This window comes from Typha angustifolia, chromosome 14, assembly GCF_048772165.1.
Source record: "Typha angustifolia cultivar Huaian chromosome 14, ASM4877216v1, whole genome shotgun sequence".
NCBI classification, from domain to species: domain Eukaryota; kingdom Viridiplantae; phylum Streptophyta; class Magnoliopsida; order Poales; family Typhaceae; genus Typha; species Typha angustifolia.
Genome location: NC_133252.1, coordinates 3,662,516 through 3,688,102, shown reverse-complemented (window position 1 = coordinate 3,688,102; position 25,587 = coordinate 3,662,516). Strand labels below are relative to the sequence as shown.

General features: G+C 36.3%; 1 protein-coding gene across 1 annotated transcript in view; it reads left to right on the top strand.

Moving 5' to 3' along the window:
• Window positions 1-25,587, top strand: part of LOC140776676 (probable transport protein YPL264C) — a 38,427-nt gene that overhangs the window by 5,789 nt on the left and 7,051 nt on the right. The window contains exons 3-7 of the mRNA XM_073120467.1: window positions 5,053-5,227; window positions 6,354-6,469; window positions 10,369-10,428; window positions 19,230-19,383; window positions 21,980-22,046. Coding sequence (XP_072976568.1) covers window positions 5,053-5,227; window positions 6,354-6,469; window positions 10,369-10,428; window positions 19,230-19,383; window positions 21,980-22,046 — 572 coding nt within the window. The remainder of the gene's footprint in view (window positions 1-5,052; window positions 5,228-6,353; window positions 6,470-10,368; window positions 10,429-19,229; window positions 19,384-21,979; window positions 22,047-25,587) is intronic.

Below are 25,587 nucleotides of genomic sequence, written 5' to 3'. Positions count from 1 at the left end.
GAGTGTTAATATTTCTTAACCGTATTGTAGGGTAAACATGTATAATATGTGAAAAGAAAAATAGTAATTTTTAATAGTCAAAACAGGTGTTAATATTTGGTAAGCATGATTTAGGAAAAATTCGTATAACATGTGAAAACCAAAGTTTAAAGGGCACAACGGTAACTTTAGCAGACAAAACATGTGTTAATATTTGGTAACCATATTTTAGAAAAAAAGGGTATAACAAATGATAATTAGGTTTAAAGGGCAAAATAGTAATTTTAATGATGACAATGGGAATTAATATATTTTTAATTATGTTTTAGGAAAATTGATTAATATGTGAAAATCAAGTTTAAAGGGCAAAATAGTAATTTCAACAGTTATAACAGGTGTTAATACTTCTTAGCCATGTTTTAGAAAAAAAAGGGTTAACATGTAAAATCAAGTTTGAAGGGCAAAATAACAATTTTAACAGTCAAAATAAGTGTTAATATTTTTTAACCATATTCTAGGAAAAACATGTTAACATTTGAAATTCAGGTTTAAAGGGTAAAATAATAATTTTAACAATCAAAACAAGTATAACCATGTTCTACACTTCTAATGATGTATATCATATTTTTGTTGTACAAGTGTACAACCATAATTTTCTCAAGAACATATTATGGAGGCCCAGTGAGATCATTTGCCGAGAGTGAATCCTTCTAATTCTTATCCATAATAAGTGGTACTCAAGAAGTATGTGTAAGCAACATGCGGTATCTTTTTTCCCCATTTGGCATGTGAGGAATATAATTGGTTCTATCCTCATATTTTCTTTTAGGCTACCTAGATCTTATGAACTATTACATATTTCAACAATGGCCGTGTCGGCGGCATATCGGCACGTGGAATGAGGAATGCCACCCCTCCTAGCAGTGATTTGCTTGCGGTCGAGCTTGCATTGTCACTGACCTCGCCGCCATCATTGCTCATTGTGCCTAAGAGCTTCGTCGATGAAGGCATCGTAGCATCCCATGTGAGGATACCCTAACCCTAGCCCATTCCCAGCCCGAGGAGGAAGAAGACCTCGGGCGGGTGAATAAAGAATTAAGTTGCGGATCCGGATTGCTTTTATCTCCAGCAACGAATGACGAGGTTGAAGAATGTAGCACTGCTAGTCTTCCTCCTTTTTTTCTCTCCCTTTCTTGTGGCACGGCCGGCAAGCTGCAGCACGTGCCGTGCTATAGGATGACCTTCCATGGCACATTTTCACATAGATCCTTTTGTGTCTTTTGTAACACTTTGAATCCCTTAACTATATCTCCTTTCTGATGGTGTTAATAAAAAATGTCAAATGTCTATCTTATTTTCAAATTTTCTCTCTTTTCGTTTCTTTAAAATAAGAGTAAAATGGTTCTCAGAGTGTCTAAAATTGATCATGTCATAGTTATGTATAACTTGTAATGGAAAAATAAATAAAAAACAACTAAGTAAAGAGATATTTCAGAGATTTTATAAAATTAAGGGGGTCAATGCATCATGAATTAATAAGGGGGTTTATGTTAAAATAGGCAATAGTTTATCTAGGCGTAATTATTTAAGGATTATAACGATATTATGAAAAGTGTTTGCAATATGTAGACAGTCAAGTCACTGCATAGCACACATATGATATGCAAGCAGTTAAGCCAGGTGGCACATCTTTGCGTGCTAATGGCACACTTTTACGTGCCACTAGCACGCATTTATAATATTTTTAATACACTTAGGATATATAGAGATGTTTTTAGATCTTCAGTGTGACAATCTTTAGTTTTTGTTTTAAATATATGTATTAAAACCTACATTATAGTGTTTTATCTTTAGATTATTTTTGTAAATGATCTATTTTACTAAAAATAAAGCAATAGTTAAATATAAATATTATTCCACACATAATATGATTGAATATATTCATTAAAACTAATATTAACAATTGAACACTCCGTAATATAATTGAATACTCCATAATAAAATTGAATACATAATATCAATTGATAACAGTTCATTAATTAAAACTAATATCTAGTTGAACGTAGAATAATGAGGAGGATCAAAGACTTCATTTGTCAGCACAAAAATACTAGGAGAATGCTGCATTAAATATTGCCGATATTTTTTAAAAATCATCTACTGATAGTATTATTTGTTGTAACGTTTCATATAGTTTTTATACAAATAGAAATTTTATAATTCTTTAATAATATGATATGGATAATGAACATATACGAAAATGACCAGCACTAGCACAGACACAGGCACAGGCACATCATAAGCATATATAGGATATTAATATAGAGTATAATAAGAGTGTTGTGGCTTTGGTGGGTGTGATTGATATGATGGTTATGATGATGAAATCATCATTCTGTGGGAGCACCTCTCTTAATGTCTTGCTATCTACAGACTCAAATCCTCTTTAAAAATAATAAATGTGATTGGTATAAAGGTTGTGTAACAAGGATATATATCTCATCTTCATCATCGTCACCAGACTTAGTCTCGTCATTATCACCACCATCATCTCTAGTCTTATTATCATTAATTTTATCTAAGCTTTCTAAATGGTCAATTGATCAATTGATCTAATAATGATTGATGAAAATAGAATTTTTTTTTAAAGAAGCTTCACATGGTACAATGATAGACATGCGGCCATGTTGGACAGCATAAGATCGTGCCGAACTGGCACGTCAAGGGTGTTGGTTAGCATGGCTCGACACGAGGATGTGCCACTGGCACACCCTGTACCAAGTGTTGTGCTATTACTGGCAGGAGACGTGCCGATCAGCACGACCATCCATAATTATAATCATATCGGCTTGTTGTCTAGATCAACCCTTGTTGTGCTGGTGCAGTATGGGCACATGGCACGAGAGGTGTTAGACAATACCCCTTCTCTTAACTCTTAGCATCGATCGTTGTGAAGCAACCGGAAGAGAGTAGCAACAGAAAGCATCGCCTACGAAGCCATCATCCTCTTCCCTCCCCTCTCCTTGTTGCTGTCGTTGCCCTCATCTCTCTTTCTCTCTCGCATATGATGGGAGAGGTGGGTTTAGAAGCTCTCAATGAGTTGAGACTAAAATATCCACTTTGTTTATCTAACTTAAAGTAGCGGATGATCCTTGATCTTCAACCTTGGGTTAGGGCACATGTGAGAGAAATAGAGAGGAGGGTGGTGATGATGACGCTGATGGCAAGATGATCATCGATGGTGGAAGCTTCCTCTCCCTTTCTCCTTCTCTTGTATGTGGTGGCGATGACATGGTCGGCAAGTGCTGTGGCACGTGCTGTGTCGTGCTAGCCAATGGCATGCCACAGGCACGACAATCCTTGAATCATATGATTACGCAAGTAGACAAACAAGTAAATATATCTAGTGGATATGATTAAAGGAAAATCACAAACAAAGTAGTAATCACCAAAAAACTATATTAAGATAAATACATCAATGATACAACTTTAATTATCATATGCTTTTCAAACACATGCATATGTAATGCATAGGCAACCCATATTCAGGCACATATGCATTTGTCGAACACGTATCTGGCCATATGTTGTCTACCTATACATAAGGTCTGCATAATGCAAATGCTGCGGGATTTGCCCACGAATAATGCCTATGCATCTTTTTTTCTTAAAAATCATGGAGAATAGCATAGGACCCCCTCTTTATAATATCTTCATCATAGATTAAGAATAGGTCAACCTTGTGCAAAACCTCTACCTTTTGAAGGCCATCTATTAGACTGTCCTGTTGTGTTTCTCCTTTTCTGAAAATGTCTATGATGTGTCATGTGTCCTGCTGTTCTTGATGTCATATGCTTCTTCATGTCTATATGACCTGACTTTTCACAATTATAGCATGTTGCTCCTTATGCACTATCCTTCACATTACATTGCTATCCTGTCCTTTGTTAATACTAGATTTGTCACTTAATTAGGAAAATCGCTAGAAGTACCTCCGGGAATTGACTTCAATTAATGGCCCATAGCACATTTGTTAAAACATGAAACACTTAAAAATTCACACTAGATCTGAGTTTTGCATTTATTAATTATTACCCAACTTGAGGAGTCTGTTAATTGCCTCCAATCTCAATGATTGACATTGCTTTGGCTTAGTTGCATTGTTATTATGGTCTTTGGATGCAACACTGACACCTTAGATGCTTTAGAGCTCTTTTTATTGCACTTCTACTTGCATAAAGGAGAGAAAAATAGGTATATTTTGTAGAAACAATATTGCAAAGGTATAAATTTAGATGCAATGCTATTTTACCAATTTAATTGGAGTTTCATAAAAAGAGCTTGCACACTAATGATACAAAAGCTATAGATAATTTATTACATTGGATTGTGCACACTTGCTGCAAAAGAAAACAAGACTGTTGCTCTCCCTTAGTGAATGGAGCTGCTTTTATATAATTTATACTACTGTTGGATCCTATATTTGGGCTTGATGAAAAATATTTGGGCAACATCTATCTTTGACTCTATGTTATTAAGATTTTGGTTCTCTTCAGGCTTCTTGGTTTCCAGAGTCTCTTTTATTTCTCTTTTGTCACGTACAGTATTTAGAGAGTCCTACATCTAATGAATTTCTGTGATATTGGTGCTTCAGCAAAGGTCAAACTATCAGTCTCAAAGATAATATCTAGTGCTATGCCTCTTTATCAAGATCTTTTTCTTTATGTTAATTTGGGATATTCCTATGCTTTCTGATTAAAATTTGAAAATATTCCCTCACCTCACACATCTGTTTGATTTGATATTTGCTGGTTAGTATCAATAGTACGTGCACTTAGTATTGAGAAGTATTATCTATATATGTTCTTTTATCTGCCGATAATAGCTTTTAATTTCCTTTTGTGGTTTACTTTGGTTGAATTCTAATCTGTTCCATTAGTTAAAAAATTTGATGTGAACATACGTTTAACTCCTAGTCATTTACTTGAAAGAATGCATATATATGATATTTTATTAAATGATCAAAGTACTGTATTAATTATCTCATTTTTTTTTGTATCCTACCATGTGCAGTTCAATCAATTCCCATATTTGAAACAGTATTTACAAGATGTTTCATTCTTGTGATCATGTCAATTTTGTGGTTGAGACGGATGGGGCAACCATTCCTAGTACCAACAAGCATAAGGAAGACAATGATAATGAGATCCATTACTGGGTTTTTATCACTACTGAGTTTCATCTATAGGTCAGTGACCTTGTATGTCATTATTATTATTATTATTGTTAGTTTTATTTTTATTATACCTCATGAAAGTGAACTCTTGCAATCCTGTTATAGTGAACAATAAATATAGAATGTATCAAGTGAACAAACTCTTTGATAATTGCTCTTTGATTGAAGTAGAGTACTGGATTACTGATAAATCAATGTGGGTGTTCTGTCTTCCTAGAAGATGCTTTTCCTTTATTCCATCAATTCTCTGTATGAGCTACCACAGGTGCTTATGAATAGGCAGCCTGCCGAATCCTATAAATAATAAAGAATGGTCTTTTGCCTGCGTTTCTGTTCATCTTTTAATTCACTAGAATAAAATTTCTAGCAACATTAATAACTCCAAGTGAGGGGGCTTCCTAATGCTAAACTCTTTCATGACTGTTTCTTTGTGGTGACTAATGCTGTGACACTTTTTACTATTTTTTATTTTAGTCTTCATTGTTTTTGTAATGTCCTTTATCGTTATATCAAATAAATTGGGCTGCACATGAGGTTCAAAGCAAGTGACTTCCAGCTCTCCATCAACAACTCCCCATCCTCTTCAAATTTGCAGTGTTTTTGTTATTACTAGATATATCATGTTGCTCCCCTCAACCTCATGTTGCAGCCTCCATCAAGTGATCTATGTAAGTGGTACTCCTATCTACTTATGAAAGACAGTCTTCCTCTTATATTGGAAAGAAGGACACGTGTGATACTTAAAATTAGTCCAATTGTTACATATGGGTCACTTCTTGTAAGTATTAGGTCTTACTGTATTTTGAAAAATGAGTCATAGTCTCATATCTACCTGCATTCTCTTCCGGCGTTGCAGTACCATTACTTAACTCGTGCTTTCTGCAATATTTTGTTTGAAAAGTTTCACCTTCTGCTTCAATAAGGGTTTGCTGATATTTCTTCTTTCCTTATATGCAATACTGGTCACTATTTTGATGGCATGGATTTGTTGCTATTGATTCATTTATAGTGTTCTCTTTTCTTAGGCGTGCAGTTCTTTCTTTGTATCTTTTTGTTTTGTAGGCCTTGTATCATCTGGCCTGTCCACTATCTAATTGATGTATGACTAAGCTGCAACTATTTTTCCTTTTGTTTTCAGTGTACAAAATCTACATCTGTCCTATGCTGTTCTGTTGAATTTTGCAATGCCGATTTTTGCATCATTTGGAGCTAAGATCATTTTACAGGAGAAGTTTTCTCTAGTGGATATTGTAGGTATGTTTTAACAGAATGATAGTGATTCTTCTACTGAATTTAATGGTTTATTTTGAATGTTTTTCTATTTGATAGTATGTATAAGTATAACTACAAAAGAAGTATCTGTTTCATTTTCTGGTGCAAAATGTAATGGAAGACTATTTTTTGGATGAAGTTCAGTAAAGCATGTGAGGCCTGCTATTAAGTTCTAGGAAAAGAAAATGACTACATCGTGCATTATTTTATCTTCACTTTAACTAAAGTTTCTTGCTAAACTGATGAGAATTTTCTTGTTGTTATTAATTCTACTGACCAGGGGAATTCTACTGTTTACTTTGGAAAGTCTTCTATTAGTTAATCTTTTCTATATTTGCACTGCTTTATATTATATAACTGAGTATTTTGTGTTCTTAAACAAATTGGAGAACATTTCTTATAAAATTGAGCTATCTGATGAATATGGTGTTTCTGCTACCTTCAATGTTCCGGATCTAATTCATTACCATGAAGATGGGTGGGACAACTCATGGATGAGTTGATCTTCAACTGGGGGAGCATAATCAAGTCCATATCAATTATCAATTTTGAAACTGAATTTTGGAGTTTTAATTGATAGATTATGGAAAAACTGCCAGAAATAAAAGTTATAGATCATTTCCAGTTCTTTCCAATGAGCTCAGGATCACCTGAATTGCAATTATGGTGCAAAATTATGGGCATTTAGACTGGCAGGTGTCATTTGGCTTTGCACCTTCGAATTTATAAGTTATAATGATAAAATATGTCTCTTGGCTTTTCGGCTTTTAAAATAGACATTCTAATTTATGAGGGTGCCCTAAGATATCTATAGATATGCATGGGTTGTTCATGTCATTTGCGTCCAAGTTTTATCGAACTTAATCAACATATAATTTTTTTGTTCAAGAGTTGCTGTTGTTCGTGTCTTCATTTCCCTTTAAGATTGTTGATCATCCTAGTGACATCACTCTACCTACTTTGGTCCCTATTGAAGGATGATATACTTTAACCTGTTCAAAAAATCCATGCTTTGAACTTCTATCCAAACAACAAATAATACCCCAAACTATATTACAATGATTAACAAAGATCAGAAAACATTGTTTAAAAGGTTTCATTGGTGCTCTGCCAAAGTTGTTGTCATGACCCAAAATAGGAATCATGACCGGCCATGCATCTCAATATGCTTGAGATGCACGAAGCCTTATTAATACTCTCTATGTGTACGATGGCAAAATAAATAAATAAAATGAGAATGTGCTTTATTAAAATTTTCAAACTAATTACAATAAAGATAAAACAATGTTAATATTTTATAGTCTCTAAACTAAATGAATAAAACTTCTAATCTAAAGCATAAAATCTAAAAGAGCGGAAAGGTAAATAGGTGAATCCTAAGTGGAGGTGGAATTCGGGTACATCTCGCTCAGTCGCCCCGCTGACTATTACTTGAAATAAATAAACAAATACAAAAACAATAGAATCCATGAGCCAACAACTATAGCTCAGTGAGTGAAATCCACTCGAAAACCAAACAAATTTTAAATCATATTAACGCTGAATAAATTAAACTAAAAGCAACAATATCCATAACAATATGCAATAGGCATGCTCTCTAAATAATAATAATGATAACAATAGAGAGATGTCACAACTTGTAACTTTACACGTTTTCAACATATTAACATCTTTTGATATTTATACTGTCATGTGTCTCAATGATCCACTCGAAAACCAAATAAATTTTAAATCATATTAACGCTGAATAAATTAAACTAAAAGCAACGATATCCATAACAATATGCAATAGGCATGCTCTCTAAATAATAACAATGATAACAATAGAGAGATGTCACAACTTGTAACTTTACACGTTTTCAACATATTAACATCTTTTGATATTTATACTGTCATGTGTCTCAATCGGTCTAAACCCTGTGGATCCACATTAACTAGAAGTCATCTCGAGATGACGTTTGAGACTTTTCTTCATAGTTGATCCGGTTAGGGTCATCAGAGGGTATCACCCTGTGATCAACATACTCTGTCTTTTCTTCTAACCGTTGAGAGAAGTTAGAGTCACCTAAGAAATTTTCTTATTCATCCTAGAACTGTTCCCTAACCCCGCCAGAGTCACCTAAGAAAGTCACCCCAATGATCTAATTTAGGACTTTCTCCTGGACTTCCAGATAGACTTGAGTCACCACGGAAAATCATAAACGATTTATACCGGGACTGTTCTCTAAGTCGTACCAATACTAGTCTCATTTTTCTTTTCATAAATTTTAATATTTGCACGAAGTATGGTGATGCACTGAATATAATAATTAAGTGCACACAGAAAATATAACAATTAAATTTTTGCACGTACAAATAAAATAAATAGATTTGCACACAGAAATTGCAACAATTTAATTTACACATAAGGGTGAAATAAATAAATTGCATACAGAAAATTTACATGGTCTGACAAAGATACGAAATACAATAAAATAAACATGTGAGTGAACCCAATCACCTGAGTCTAAGCAAGACAACCGAAATCTCAAATCTCTAGCTCACGTACTAAAATTCACCACCTTAAATAATAAATAATAATCAAAATTTTAATTTGAATAATAACAATATTTTTAAAATTTAAAAACCAAAAAGAATTAAAATGGGTTTAAATTTACCCATTGGATTGGGCTAGATTGGGCTGCACCTGGCCTGCAGCCCATTCTTCCACCTCATGCTAGTTGGGCTGGGCCAAGGCCCAACCCAAAACTAACAAAGATCTGGGTTGCAGGTCGGCCTGTAGCCCATGGCTTAGAATAGAGGTCGGGTCGGGTCCACAACCCAAACCCGAACCCGAGAGAAGGAAAAAGGTTGGCTTAGGTTAAACCCGAGCCCAACCTTTTTCTTCCCCAAAGAGATTGGTGAGGGAGAAAGAAGAGAGGAGAAAAGGGAAGGAAGAGTGAGGGCATCGCCGGCGACCATTGTCGCCGACAGCCTATCGACCTCGTCGGAGGTCCCCTAGCGATCTTAACGACCTGCACTGGAGGGAAAGTCGACCACGGCAACCAACGGTGGAAGACTTCCCACCCATGGCCAACCACAACCCGAGCCACAAGGGCCTCCTAGAAGATATTACCGACATCGGGCTTAGAGCACGAAGTTTCCGGTGACGATGCCGTTGCGACCCGAAGTCGCCGGCTGGCCTGATTTGCTGATGAAGCCGAGAACCCCAATTTTAGGTATTTTTTATTTACCCCTTTAAATTTAAATTAAACTAGAGGGATGAGAGAGGGCTCACCGGAGAGGAGTGTGGTGGTCCCAATTTCCTCCGGCGATGCTCCGGCGATCCAATCCCACAGCGACGATTCCGACAATGAGAAAAGAAAGAAAACGATGGAGGAGAAGAAGGCTGGGGAGTGTTGAGGAGAGAGAGAGGATTAGTGTTAAATTTATAGATTAGAATAGGATCAAATCTAATCCTATTCGGATTAGATGAAATCCTCTTTTTTTTTTTTTCCTGTGCCTCGTCGCATACCGGAGAGGGAGAGGGAGAGGGGAGGGGCTGCATGTGCAGAGCACGTACACCCTCCTCTCTCAACCCCCAATTAATTTTTTTTTTCTGGTTCTAACAGTTGTTTAAATAATTTATTGTAGACAAAAATTTCCAACTTCCAAGTTCGAGAAGTAGTTTCTTCAGTGGCTTGTTCCCTCACTAAATTTCCAAGTTCGGTGTGGCTAACTTATTGCAATGGTCTATTATTTCTCTGATAATGCACATTGGTTATTGCATGTGTTAGCACTTTGCACTCTTTTATATCTACCAACATAATTTCTTTCTTTTTGCTTGTATATTACTTTTTCTGCATTAAATAACAATATTCATCTTTTTATTCATTCATCAGGTTCTGCTTGCAGCTTCCTTGGTCTTTTGATCATATTAGAGACGACACATTTCATAAGAGGTACAATTGTATTCTTGATGAAGATATTTATTCTTAGGATAATAAAATTTTTGTAGCTTTTTTATTCCAAAAATGACCATCGGTTAATTGTTATTGGGTCTTATCCTTTCATCATTCTCTCTATCTTACCTAAGTGCTTGATTGGTTAACAGTGTTTGTTCTTTTTTCCTTTCCTAAAAGAACTGTAATACCAATGGGACTTAGAGTACTATGTCAGTACCAGAATGGATATTGGTACAACACGATAGAGAATTGTTGATACAGAAAAACCTAAAAGTATAGGATGCAGAACAGTGGGCTTACAAGTGAGGATACAGTACAGTGGGCTTACAAGTGAGGGTACAAATTATATATATGTATGCTATATATATATTATGTCTTATTTGAAAGTATGACATATTCCATTCCAAACTTTTGTTTTTTTTTGCTCTCTCTCTGCTTGTTTATGACTGGATGGTCTTTTTCTTGGCTGCATTTATTGCTTTTTTGTCCAGTAGTTATGAATGCAACATGTTTCTAAATTCTTTTGTCTATCTTGTGGCCCATTCAACCTACCAGTTAACTTTTGGCATACCAAAACAAGGCCTAAAAGCAGTCCTTTTTTTGCCTTTTTTTTCTTAAGCTCATGGGTTTCAGTTTTTGATAATTCTTGTAGATGACAATTTTTTGATTTCGGTTCTATGGTTTTGCCTAAAAGATCACGACTTCTTCATATTTTGACAATTTAGAAGAATATGGAAGTACATTTTATTTGTCATTCTACATTTTGACAATTTGAGAAAACCGCTAGTTTATGTTTCATTTCATTCTTGATAATAATTTTCATTAGAGATGAAAGTAATTTTATATTTCAAAATTTGTTAGGTTTGTTCTTTGTCTATACTGTTTCAACGCCTGGAATAAATTTTACAAAATTGCTACCAAGTAACAACCAGAATGATGGGAAATCTATTAGTCAAATATTTGGATAGGTTTCATAGTAAGTCCCTCTTCCTCCTGATTTTTCTTGAGAAGGATCATGACATCAATTACTAGAGGGTTGATGTTTGATTGGCAGAAAATCAAAATTTCCTTTCTGTTGGAGCTCTCTCACTTTAGTTTGTATTCTAGCTAACCTCAAATTATTGGAAAAGACCTCTTGATAGTATGGTAACATGATGAATATAAAAGAAAGAAAAAATCAAGAAGAAAATAACCGGACAGATTGTAACATTTTACGCATAGATACAAGGCATGCTACTTTTGTTTTCTAGATTTTACTTACAGAAATTATGTTTTAAATTTAATTATTTTAGAGCTGAAGTAGTATTTGAAAATTGAAAGTACAATTTAAGATAGTATCACTTTTTGGAAGATTTGCGATGCCCACAATGCAAAATTTAAAAGGATTTCAGATGAAAGAAGCATAAGACTTAAGGATTTTCACAAAATGTTAAATTTTATAATTGATTGTTGTGAAACAAAAAGGGCATTTTTTTTATATTAAAGTTAACACCTATAGGGCAATTGAAAATAATTTAGAACTACAAGGGGATCAAGTGATACAAATGAAAGTTTAGGAGACACTCTTGATTTTGGCCTAACTATAAAGGTGAAATGTATTTTCCTTTTAAGATATGATATATGCTCAGAAAAGTGGAAGTAGTTTCAAGTTAAACCATTAAACTCTAGTTTTGGGTAAAAGCAATATGATTGTTATATGGATCCTAGCTTCAAACTGATAACAGATGAAACCCGAACATTTTGGTATTGTCATGGAATTGCCAACAGTTTCAAGCAAAACCATTAAGCTTTAGTTTTGGATAAAAACGATATGAGTTTTATATGGATCCTAACTTTAAGTTGATTAAAAATGAAACCAGAAGATTTTGGTATTGTTGTGAAACTGTTGACAAAGCTTAAGTGATGGTTGAATTCATGAACTTATGTGGTTCTCAGCACTATTCATACAGAATAACACATCTGATGCCATAATCGGTCAACACAGTACAAATGAAAGATATAGGGACACAAAGAGAAGAAAAGTCAAAAAATGGGAGGCAGAGAGAGAGAGAGAGATGTTGGCAAAGAATACATTACACACAAAAGTACCCGCAGGTATAATGGTCGATTGTAGAACAGTTTGGGGTTGTTGAGTGACTCTGAATCCACATGGAGATGATGGCAAAGAATACATTACACACAAAGTAAATAAATACCTAATAGATCATTATTGTATAAGAGTTAATAATACAGTAAACAAGTATAAAAAGATAATTTGAGAGAGAGACTATGCGTCGAGGATCTCTCACACTACTTGAATTTATCTACTCAATTTCAATCTATTTGTAACTCAATTTAGGGAATTCATATCCCAAAGCCCCATATCAGATGATTTGGATTTATAATACAGTGAATCTAAAGCAATTGCAATGGTTTCTTTATCACTTACTAAACATGTAATTAGCATTTAGTTAACTACCAATGGTTGCTTTTCTTCTCTTCTTTCCTTCTCTCTCTCTCTCTCTCTCTCTCTCTCTCTCTCTCTCTCTCTCTCTCTCTCTCTCCTTCCTCCTCTTTTTTCTCCCCCTTTTTCCTTTTTTTCCACTATTTATAGAGGAAAAACTGACTCAAAAAATCGTTGGATGAGATCCATTGCAGCCTGGGTGCAGGAATCGATGTGCCTGGGTGATGTCTCGGCGCAGGAGCATGCCGCCTGGGCAGTGCATGTCTATGCGTCAACATGGATCTGGTGCAGCGGCGTGTACTGGATAGTTGTCTAGAGGTGGGCACATTGGATCCCGTTTAGCGGCGAGGATCTGGTAGGATGGTTATGGTGCACACAAAACCTGATTTTTGGTGTATTTGCTGTCTAAAAACTTGGATACTTGCAATTTATGGCACAGACAAGTTGGCACTTCTCTAAGCTTCATTCTTACAATAAAAAATGAAGATTAATCAAGATTTGAATATATAATAAAGTGAAGCTCAAGTTTGATAAACCTACTTAAAGAACTAAAAGATGCTTATGACTTCAAAATTAAGCTAGTAAAAGCAATATTCTGAGGAAACTTATATGCACTTATCACACTCCCCGACCAACTTATTTCTAGGCTCTAGCAATTCAAATTGTCAAAACTAAGGAAAACTCCTCAAGTTAGTTGGTATGACATTACTTAATTTTTCCAATGTATAACAAAAAGGTAATCAAGTCCATAGTGTATACATATAACAAAGGGTGTTCATTCAAATAAAATTCTAGGTTAGGTTCCCTCCAAGTTAGGATGACCCTTAAACATATGTGAATCACAATGCCATCCATACTTCAATAATTAACTATGCTATCAATAGGAAAAGTAAATTTTTGCATAATGATACACATGTGCATTTCATACAAATATAATCAAGTTCATAATACTTAAATGATAACGCAAGTAGAAACAAAATAGAGTCCTAACAAAATTTAATACTCATCATAAACAATATGTTCTCCTTCCCTAACTTAAATATTGCAATGTCCTTTAGATAATGAAATATAAAGAATAAGGAACAAATAACCAAATTTGAAGAATAACACCCGAGATGTTAGAGTAGATGCAAAAGCTCAAAACACAAAAACTTGAAAGACAACAACAAAAACAACCCAAGCCAAGTGAAACCAAGGAAAAAGAAAAATAAAATAAAACAAATATACATAAAAAATGAACCATCGGTAAAGGCTCGTAAAGAGGGTCTGCAAGAAAGACAGACTCTTCTACAGGTATTAGTGTCCCAATAATCAGTTTAAGCCTTTAACTGTTAACTTTGAAGATATGTCCATCCTTGGGATCTTCTATTTCTACCATCCTTGGGACTGTTAACTATTGTAGTTGCATCAAAAATGACCTTGAACACAGAATTAACAAAGAAACAATCAAAGGGGTCAGTATTATATGATGCAGCAACTTCCTCTTTTATAAGGGTGTCAAGCAGAAAGGTTTGCTGACAATCATTGTTGTCAAATGGTTGTTGGCCAATGTGAAAAATGCTGACATCGAGGTTCATATTATCAAAAGACAACTTCAATATTCCATTCCTACAATTGATAGTAGCATTGGTAGTTGCAAGTAATGGTCTACCCAGAATGATAGAAATTTTTGAGGTAGAAAGTCTACAGGATATTAACATTTCTCAATCTGAATTAAAATGTCTTTGAGTACACCCGGTGGGTTTTTAACAAATCGGTTAGCCAGTTGAAGTATCACCAATATGGATTTGATCCAAGGTTCAAAAAATCGGAATGGGAATCAATCGGCCTTCCGAAAAAACGATACGTATCAGTCAAATTGGTCGGATCGGATCAGACATTTTCTAATTACATAAAATTCTAAATATTATTTAAAAATGTAGGAAATTTTTTAAAAGTTTAGAAAACATGACATAAAAATAATAAAATAATAATTATTTACATATAGATTTAAAAACTAAAAAAAAGTACTAATTTATTCAAAAGTCAAAACTTCGATGAATACCGAGCTAGCTCGTAAATCCCTGTGGTCTGCCATCATCATAATCACTATAAGTTTGTAAATAATGATGTCTAAGACCTAGTGCTCCAAAGAGTGATTACATCATATCACTCTTAGGGACATCAATAATTAATATCCCCGAGCCAAATATGGGTTAGATCCATTATGGATCTGGCTCGGTTAAATCAAAACTGGCTAATCCAAGTCAATAATTGGTAAGAAGAAAAAGAGAAAGGAGTGAAAGAAAGAAAGAGAAGGTGAGAAGAAAAGAGTAAAGAGAAAAAGAGAGTTCTAGCTTGGGGATCCAAGTCAAATCCATAATGGATTTAGCCCGTTTTAATCAAAACCGCTCGATCCCAATCTGGATCGAGATCGATCGATCCGACAAACCTTGGTTTAATCTTTCCTAAACCCAATTGCAAGTAAATCAAATATGACATAAGATTCACACTTACTCCTAAATTGAGTAAGGCTTCCGCGAGCTCTTGGACCTCTACAGTACAAGCTATGGTGGGACATCCGAGATCCTTCTACTTAGGTGGAATTCTATGATCAATTAAAGCACTTACTCAGTCAAAAAGAAAGTCTCTTAGCATTATGCTTCCGCTTCACGGTGCACGTCTTTACAAAAATCTTCATATGTAAAAGTGGAAGATTAATTTTAATTTGAAAGTAAAAAAAGACAGTCTTCTTGGAGCTTGCTTGATCACATGCAAAAGTGGAGGATTAATTTTAAACTGTCTAAGGTTTTCTAAAATTTCATTGTTAGGATTCAATACCCTTGATTTGGATTTCAAAGCTTCCAGGAAAGGTATCCTAATGAGGGCCTTTGTAACATGGAGTTCTAGCAGCACGTGTGTACTCTTATCACTATGACATTGTACAACATTCTTAGGTGTGTGAGACACCTCGGGGACTTGCACCATTTTACTGCTATGGGTAATTGCCTCATTCACTTCCTTAAGGTTCTTTGATTTCGGTCGGAAGTGTGGGCCATATGTTGACATTAGGATTGGCTTGAGCTTCAGATGAAAATTTATCTCGCTTGTGAATATTGAAAGAGCTTGTCAAAATAAACAAGTGACTCTCCAAATCCTTTTGTCTCTCAACAACCTATTTGATCACTGATTCCAGCTATTGGTTTTTCTTGTTCGTGTCTCGATAATGATAGCAAGGTACCTTCCAAGGAATTTCTTAAAAAAGGTTGTGGTTTGTAGATTGTAGAATAAGGTTGATATTGTTGCGACGGTGGAGTTGTATGTTGCTGCTGAGCTTGTTGCTCTGATTTACTCATTTTTCTAATGAAGTTGGGGTGGTTCTTCCAACTAGGATTGTAAGTATCTAAGTAAGAGGAGTAAGGTTTCTTATAAACCTCAAATACATTACAATATTCTTCATATGTGCTCCTATCTCAAATAAAGGGTTAAACATATTTTATCCATCTGTACTTATGCTCAAAATCACTTTGCCTCTCTGTATTTTAAAAAGTCTCAAACTAGTCCCTATACTTATAACTAAAGTAGAACCGTTAATTTTTTCATTAAACTTAACTGAATGACATCAAAATGACCAAAATGCCCCTATCGTGTTTGTTAGAGAAGACGTGCAGATTTTGATATAGTGCAGTAAATTACCAAATAGCATGATACTTGATTAAATTTAACAGAAAAACTAATAGTCTCATTTTAGTCATAAGTACAAAAATTGGTTTAAGACTTTTTGAAGTACATGGGGTAAAGTGATTTGGGTATAAGTACATGAAAGTAAAATATATTTAACCCCAAAAAGAATTAGACAATTCTTAGTTAGGTGGTCTACCTCTCAACAAACAAAACAAGTGAGGGTGCACCTTCATGTGAGAAATAGCACGAGTGGCCATTGCACTTTTCATTCTGAGGGCCTCTAATTCCTTTCCCAGACTCCCAACATTAGCCCAAAGGCTATCTTCTTGAAGGTGATATGCTCCTCCATTTGAAGGAGTCGAGGTGAGTCTGCTACTCCTTTCAGTAGCACTTAGGTCCCATTTAAATGTGAGCTTTTTCAACAATCTCATTCAGGTATTTTATGGTTTCTCAGAATTTTTTTGTAGGAGCTCGCTATTACAGATTATTTTGATGAATTGGTGCTCTTAAGACGTAAGATCCTCATAAAAATAGCTTACAGGTCACCAATTTTCATACTCGTGGTGGCATAAGTTGAGCAACTTTTTGAACATCTCTCAAATTTGATATAAGGTTTCACTTTCTTTCCGAGTGAAGGTGGAGATTTGACATTTTAAGCACGATGGTCTTATGATTGAGTAAGTATTTGTTAAAAAATACTGTAGTCATCTTCCCCAAAATGCCTATAGAATGTGAATGGAGAGAGTAGAGCCAACTCTTAGCTTGATCCTTCAAGGAGTATGGAAAGAACCTAAGCTTTTATGTCATCAATTGGCCCGTGCTAACTATGAGATCAATGTTCACTATTTGGTGGATTCATTATGCAAAATGGAGTAAAAGTATGGTAAGATGATTATACTCTTGAGGTTTTGTTTTAGACCTTCTAGTGAATCTACCTAACTCGTCCCTTTGCCTTTGCATAAACCCATAAGTATCTCTTTTTTCTTTCTTTTTGATAACGACGCTTAAAAAAAGGAAACACAAAAACAATATAGGGAACGAAGCTACCGTTTTTGCTATGGCAATTTTGTAAGCTTGTCCCTTTTAGCGTTCCTTGCTGAACCGTCTCCTCAGCAATGGTGCCAAAATTTCGGTGTGCCCAAAAAGTACATGCGAGTATACCGGTCGATTGCATAACAGTTTGGGATTGTCGAGTCTATAGAAAGATGGTGGCAAGAATCCACTACACACACATTAAATAAATAATGAGTAGATTAAAATAGTAAACAAGTACGAAAATATAATTTGGGAAGAGAGAGACTAGACATCGGGATCTCTCCTGCTACTTAGATTGATCTTCTCATTTTTAATCTATTAATAACTCAATTTGGGGGAATTATATCCCAAAGCTCCGGACCAGATGCTTAGCTACCCAGGGTAGCTTTTCTTCTTTCTTTTTTCTTTTAGGTTTTTTTTCCTTTCTCTTTTGCTCTCTCCTTTCTCTTCTCTTTCTTCTATTTCTTCTCCATTTTCCCTTTTTTTCCTCTATTTATAGAAGAAAAACTGAATCACTAGATGGGATCTGCTAGAGCCCTGGGCGTAGGAAATCAATGCGCCTGAGTGATGTCATGGCACAAGAGCGCACTGCGTGGCGGAGCATGTCCACGCATCAGTGCGGATCTGTTGCAGCAGCGGGCACTGGAGAGTGGTGTAGCCGACGACATGGATGCTTCTGATTGGATGCCCACCTAGTCGCATGCCCCTTGGATCTTGTTAGGTTGGGCAGCACTGTTTTGGCGCATCCAGGACCTAATTTTAGTGTATTTGTTGCCTGAAAACTTGGATTTTTTACAATTTGTAGTAGACACAGGTTGACACAACTTCTTTAAACTTCATTCTTGCAATAAAAAGTGAAGATTAATCAATATTTGATCATTTATAACGTGAAGCTCAACTTAGAAAAGCCTACTGAAAGAACTGAAAGACGCTTTTGAGTTATAAGCTAGTAAAAGCAATATTCCAAGGGCACTTTCATGTATTTATCAAAACCCTTTAGCTTAAATCAACTGAAGGGATGGGTTCCGGTTTGAGTTGGGCTTAAACCCAAACTAATAACCCTTTCCTCTTCCTCCCTACCATAGATATGCGAGTCGAGTCCCCATACTGTTGCATCTTTTCCTCCCTTCCCCTCTCTCCCTCCTTTCTTCCCTTTTCTTTTCTGCCTTCCATTCTTCTTCCACCACTCCCATTCTTTTACCTCTCCCTCCTCAATCTGAGTGCTACACAACATGGGCCATGTTGTCGGTCTGTCTCATTACTCTCAATGGGGTTGTGCTGCGAGAGGTAAACCTTTATTGAATTGACATCCAGAATGTATAGTAATTCCATATCATTTGTTAAAGTTTGCCTTGTCATGTTCCTTTGGACAATGACTGTTGACACAGGACAAATGTCAAGAATAATGGCTTTGTGTATATGGTTGTTGCCATTGAATATGAGGGACTATGTATCGATGGGCCAAATGTCATGATATATTACTTTGAATTTCCATGTTAGTAATGTAGTATACCTAGTTTTCTTTACTTCATAGTCAATTCTTTTTCTTCTTTGTTTAATGTTGTTTTATGTCAATTTGATATCATGTAGTTATTGATTCTCTTTTGAGTCTTTTATATTCTTCCTCCATGTAGAATTTGATTTAGAATTCATGCAGGCAGTCTGAATGAACCTGATCAAGCAAGTAAAACTCTAATACCTAGTACTAGTAGTCTTATATATCCAATATTAGCTGGTGTATTCTCATCATTACTTGGTGGAATAAGCTGCTGCTTGATACGATTGGGGGCCAAAGCATCTAATCAACCAGTGTATGACCTTGAACTTGGCAAACTTCAGAACTCTTGTAGCATGCAATGATACAACAAATTTATCCAATTATTAAGACTTCTTTGTTTTCACTTTTTTTACCAATTTACTGGGGTAATGCGATTGCAAGTCATACTTTTTTTTTCTTTTTTTTTTCCCCTTTTCCTAATCTAATATACAAGTTCCCAAGTTGCTATTCAACTGAGCATTTAGCTTTAGTTACATTTCTGAGCTCTTGGTTTTTATTGTTCTTTGTTAATGACATACTTACGTCTGCCTGCATTTGATTTGATTCCAGCAGTAGCAGTTATTGTGCAATCATTGTGATTCTTTTCTTTTCTCATATGATAGTACTTGATCTTGGTATCTCTTTACTATTAAAGGTATTTACGTATTTTTCGTAATTCCTGAATCTTCTTTACTAGTACGTCTTTGTTTCAGCCTATCTTAAAAGGTTCCTTCATTTTATCCAATAGATTCCAGAGATTCTGGTTGTTTATTTTATGCAACGATGGCCGTGCCACAGGCACGAATCATGCCGCGGCACTTGCTGGCCATGCCATAAGAGAATGAGAGAAAAAAAAGAGGGATACTTACTTTCGCCTTCGCCGTTACAGTCGTCAATCGCCGCTCGCCTTCGCCATCGTCGTCGCCATCACCTGAGCTCATGTCAGGTGCCCTAACCCGAGGGCGGAGGAAGAGAGATTGAGAGAGAGAGAGAGATAAGGTTATCCAGATCCACAACTTAACCTTCTCTCTCTCTCTATCTCTCTCTTGATCTCTCTTCCTCCTCCCTCGGGCTAGGACACCAGACGCAAGCGTGGGCGACGGCAATTGGCAATGGGTAGCTCAACAATAAGGTCAATGGCGAGCGGCGGATTTATTAGGCGTGCGGCACCCCTTGTGTGACGTGCCGGCACGACCATCCATGATTTTATGTAGTGCAATTTAATACAAGTTAGGTATAAAAAAATTGGGAGGTGTTTCATTAGATATCCTCGAGATCAATGCTTAAATATGAAGAAAGATGAAGGTGATTTAGATGGAGTATATCTAGAATTATCAAAATAATAAGGACAAATTTGGTTTCTTTGGGTAGATCTTTCTATTAATTGTTGGAAAATGTAGGATAAATGGTGTATTTAAGGAGGAGGAGATGCCACACAAATAGAATCATATTGAGGATTGGCACATGCTATAAAGCTTCGTTAAAATTTTGCAACTAATGTAAACAACAACTTATTATTAGAACAAAATGTCTGCCTCAACTGTTTATGCTTTCCCCATACTTGAAATATTTTGTCAAAGAACAATTCCTCTCTTTGTGGACTTAGAGGTGCATGCAGTTGCACATTAGGAGGCACTTTTCTGTAAGAAAAAATTAGAAGTTTGTAGAATGTTTTAGCAACAATTTTATATTTATTATTTAAGACTGCACAAAATTAATTTGACAAACTAACAGGTGGGAAAACTTGCCAATTATACCACTTGAGATAGAAATACAATCTGTTGGAACAATTATATTGGAAACTATAGTGGCTTAAACTGTCACATAGGTCCCTTCGTTGCCACCTTGGCTATATTCAAGGTCCATCAGTAAGAAACATCTCCATTTGGCAACTGTGATTTATTCATCATCAAATAAATAATTCTAGATTTTACTGAGCATAATAGTAAAGAAAGGTTAATTTGAAAAAAATAAATATTTGACTGATCATATGAACATTAACTTGATATTAGTTTTAGAGTCAACTCATTGTTTGAAAGGTGAACCTTTTTATATTTAATCAATCATTAACAGCTTATCTGTGGAAAGGTTTGGAAAGTGGGATCCATAAATCTGTTGTGATCTCAATTTCAATGTGGAAGATTTGGATGGAAGGGAGTATAGAAGAAGAGGAGGAAGTGGGCCTTCCCTAAGGGTCTCGGGAGTAAGCCAGTCGAGAAGGTTAGAGGCGACGTAACCGTGTTAGGAGAGAATGAGAGAGAAAGAGAGAAAAATTTGGGAAAGAAACTCAATTAATTTAATAATGATCATAGGGTTGCCTTTCACATATTTAGAGGCTAATCTAACAAGCAAATCAGTCAAAAGACAGCCCTAGAAATAGTGCAGTTTCACCGATCATGATCGAACGTGCTAAATATGTTCTCTGTATATGCAAACGTATACATGCGTTCGAACGTGACATCGAACTTGCTAAATATATTCTCTGTATTTGTAAACATATGTAGGCTTTCGAACGCAACGTCCCTGCGTTCGAACGCAATAGTTAGAATTTTTTTTTAATTCTTTATTTAAGAAACAAAAGAGACTCGGCTCGAAATAACTAGGTCCAATCCCAGTCATATCAAAATCATAAAATAAGATCCATGCAATGTGATCTCTCATTTGCATCTCTTACATCAGCAGGAGCATTTTTTTTGTTTATTTTCACAAAGAAACTGTTTGAAAGCAGCATGGCCTATTTTCCTTTATGTAGGCAACATATATGACTATCATTTCATATGAACCTGTACTCTTAATTTAAATGTTTTAAATCAACTGTTGTATCACATAGAACTAAATGGAATGAGAACTTTCTGCTGTACATTTTACAGGTATACAGTTCTTTCATTTGGAATACTCGTTTGTCCTCTCTCAGCACTATGTGCTTTGACATTCCAGGTATGGATCTGAACTTGTAATACAAATTATTACAGTTGCTTATGAATTTGCTAATCAATGCCTTGTTAATAGCTATTCAGTAGTTCAGTAGTCTCATTGTTGCACAAATGAGGGAAAAAAAGAATTTGCACAATTTGTATTATTACATGGTACATGGTGGAAAACACTGGTTTGAATGAAAATTCTAATTTCAAATGGATCATACAAAACACTAGTTTGTACAATCCTCTACCTATCCGTGGAGCACCTTGGGAAGATATCACTATGGATTTTATACTTGGATTGCTCTTAACTGTTCATAGAATTGACTTTGTATTTGTACTTAGGGATCAGTGTGCAAAAATGACCCATTTCATTGCATGTGAAAAGACCTTTGATGCATCTCATACATCAGATTTTGTTTTGGAAGTTGTTCATCTACAACATTCCAAAATCATTCATGTCATTGGGACATTAAATTTCTATGTCATTCTAAGTCATGTTTGGACAGCATTAAGTTAAAATTAGATTAAATTGCAATTTGGTAGTGCATATCGTCCCTAGGCGGATGGTCTAAAGTTTAAACGAAGTTGTGAATTGATCATTGGACAATCTATTAAGATGTCTAGTTGGAGAAACACCGTCGGAGTGGGACTTGATCTTACACACAAGCTAAATTTGCCTATTAGAGATCCATAAATAGATCCTTAGAAAATCAACTTTGAATTTCTATATAGAGCTATTCCATAGTTTCTTAGTTATGGTTTATTTCAGGAAGAAACAGTTTCCATTAGGGAGACAGAAAATTTAGTCAGAATATGTTCATCTCCTGTCACATCTTGAAGAAATATGGAAGCAATTTTAATCTCATAGAATTTCCAATAGACATGCTAAGTTTGCCAATTTTTAATTTTGTTGATCTGTTTGAAATTCATGGAGAGCCACCACTGGCAGTCAATATTGTTATACATTATTTTGATCTGAGGATGTCTTGACACTCGTGACCGGCCAAAAGACCTCAACATATGCTAGATAGGAACACTAGACGATCACAATAGTGATTTCTACTTGGATTGTAAGGATTACCTGTGTCTGATGCTAGCTGAGTAGACAAAGCTGAGCGAAAGAGTTAAATGAGTATCTTGTCGCTGTACACATAATGAAACACCCAAACCTCCAAATACACATATAAACCGCGTGGGTAAATCCCCCCACGCGGTGCATCATATGACCTGTCAGTATAAGGATTTCACAAGGCACACAATAGCACAAATTCACCATAATTAAACTCAACCATAAGAGTCCGGATACAAATTCCACAGGCCACAACAAGCCTTTCAAATATACATTCAAAATATAATGCTAAAGTCAAAAATATATCATCAATCATAATGCCCTCGCAGGGGCTTAATACAACTAATAGACATACTGAAAAAGAAAGGCAGCTACTCCTCGCTACCCGCACCTGCGTCCCCTAACTCTGAAATAATGCCACCAAGAGGTGGTGTGCTTACAGCCCAGCGAGTAGGATCCATACCATCTAAAATAATGAAATCGCATGTGTATATACATTGTATGCCTATATTTGTTAGCAATAATAATATGCATGTTGAGATGGCTTAACATGAGTTACTAAATCAATACAATCGATAAAGATTATCAGTCACTATCCTGGAACATGCTGGTTCCTAACATATCAAGATAAGTCCCCACAGATATAAAGCTTGATACAATCTCTTATTCGTACACATCTCAATCATAGTGTTTATATGTTATGTATAGCAATAAAAGAGCAGTTTAGTCATCTTATGCCTACCAAAGCATTAATCATACTCATCATCGATCACTGAGCTATTCACCACACAGGGTAAATACTCACAAGAAACAATCATCCATCATCTCATACATCGAGGGAGGATATATACACATCTAGCGGGAATGCCACCTACACGTGTATGGCGACACTATAAGTGACCAGTTGTCTGTGGCCATCAGACTAAGGACCCCGGTCGTAAGCCCATATCTCACTCTCTAAATCATCACTGCCCTCAGCGGGAGAATTGGGAGCCCTCGGCTCATCAACAGACGCCCTAACCCTGCGTCGTCGGGTACCGCTAGAGTTATATCCCTGCCTCACAATCATGTTCTTCTATCATCATAATCTAGTTCTGACTATGCAGTATAACTACCTGAATGCCACACAGGCTCCCGATCTCAGATGTAGGCCGCTAATAGTAGTCATAAAATACACTCTACCCTTAACCCTGGGCTGAGTGAGTAAGGGTACTGCCTAGTCAGAATTCGACTACTAATGATAGGTGGAAGTGGTGCGGTGTCTATGAGTGTATAAAGCATGTCATAGTCATCATGATCGTTACATTCTATATTCACAACAGATATACATATAGAACATCATCACACTAATGTTTATGCTACATTAACATTCTCATAATATCATGATGAGCAAATTATCAATAACTGTATATGTAAAGACATAACATGGTATACTAAATACATGTATTAATACCGACACTTCCTACAGTGTCATGACAGGTATAATGACTGTTACTATATTATTCTAGATTTTGTATAACTCTACTCACCTGGGGGGTTTCCATAGTATACTAAATCTCGTCAGCTAGCCTACTCCTCCGGAATCCCAAAATCCTTCTCACGCGGTGTCAATCCTATCAATTCACGCCATACGTAAGATTAGCGAGCTAATATAATTAATTATCTTTATTAGAGAATTTATGTTTAGGCATAAACATGAGTTGGGGATCTCCTATAAATTCACATGATACTAAATTGTCATTACGGGAGGTTAGGCTAATTAAATAAAGTGAAAAAAGATAAACAAGGTTATAGAGTCTAAATGGCCCCAAATGGGCTAGGCTAGAGGTAATGGGTTAGGCTCAAACCCAACCCAATAGGCAAGAGGGCCTTGGTGCAAGGTTGCAAGAGGTGGGCTGGGGTCCCAACCATAGCCCACAAAGGCTTGCTGTGGGCTGCAGTCCAACCGCAGCTCACCACAATCGAGCTGGTGGGCTGTGGTCTGCAGCCCACCAAAACTAGCTTAGTGGGCTACAGTATTCTGCAGCCCACTAAGGGGGATGGGTGGGGGTTTGTTTAACCCCCCACCCTCCCATACCATCTCCTCCTGAGAGAAGGAGATCGAGGCGGAGAGATGAGGTCCACAGGGTTGCGGGGCTGCGGGCGGCGCAGCACGAGGCCGGCGGGTAAGTAGGGGGAAAGAAAAGGAAAGAAAAGAAAGAGGGGAGGAAAAGAAAGGGGGAGGAGGGCCCGCCGGTGGCGGGCTGCGCTCCATGGCCGGCGGCCATGGGGGGGTCCTTCCTCCCTTCACCAAGGGCCCGAAGCCCAACTAGGGAGGGTTTCTCTCCTCCCACCGGAGCCCTCGCACCGACGACCGGACACGGGGTTGCGGTCGCCGAGGACGATCGTGAGAGGGAGGGAAGCTAGCTATCGAGATTTAACGACGAGCTTGAGGCTTACTATGATCAGCGTGCTCGGCTTCGTTGGCTCCGGCACTTCGTCGGCAACC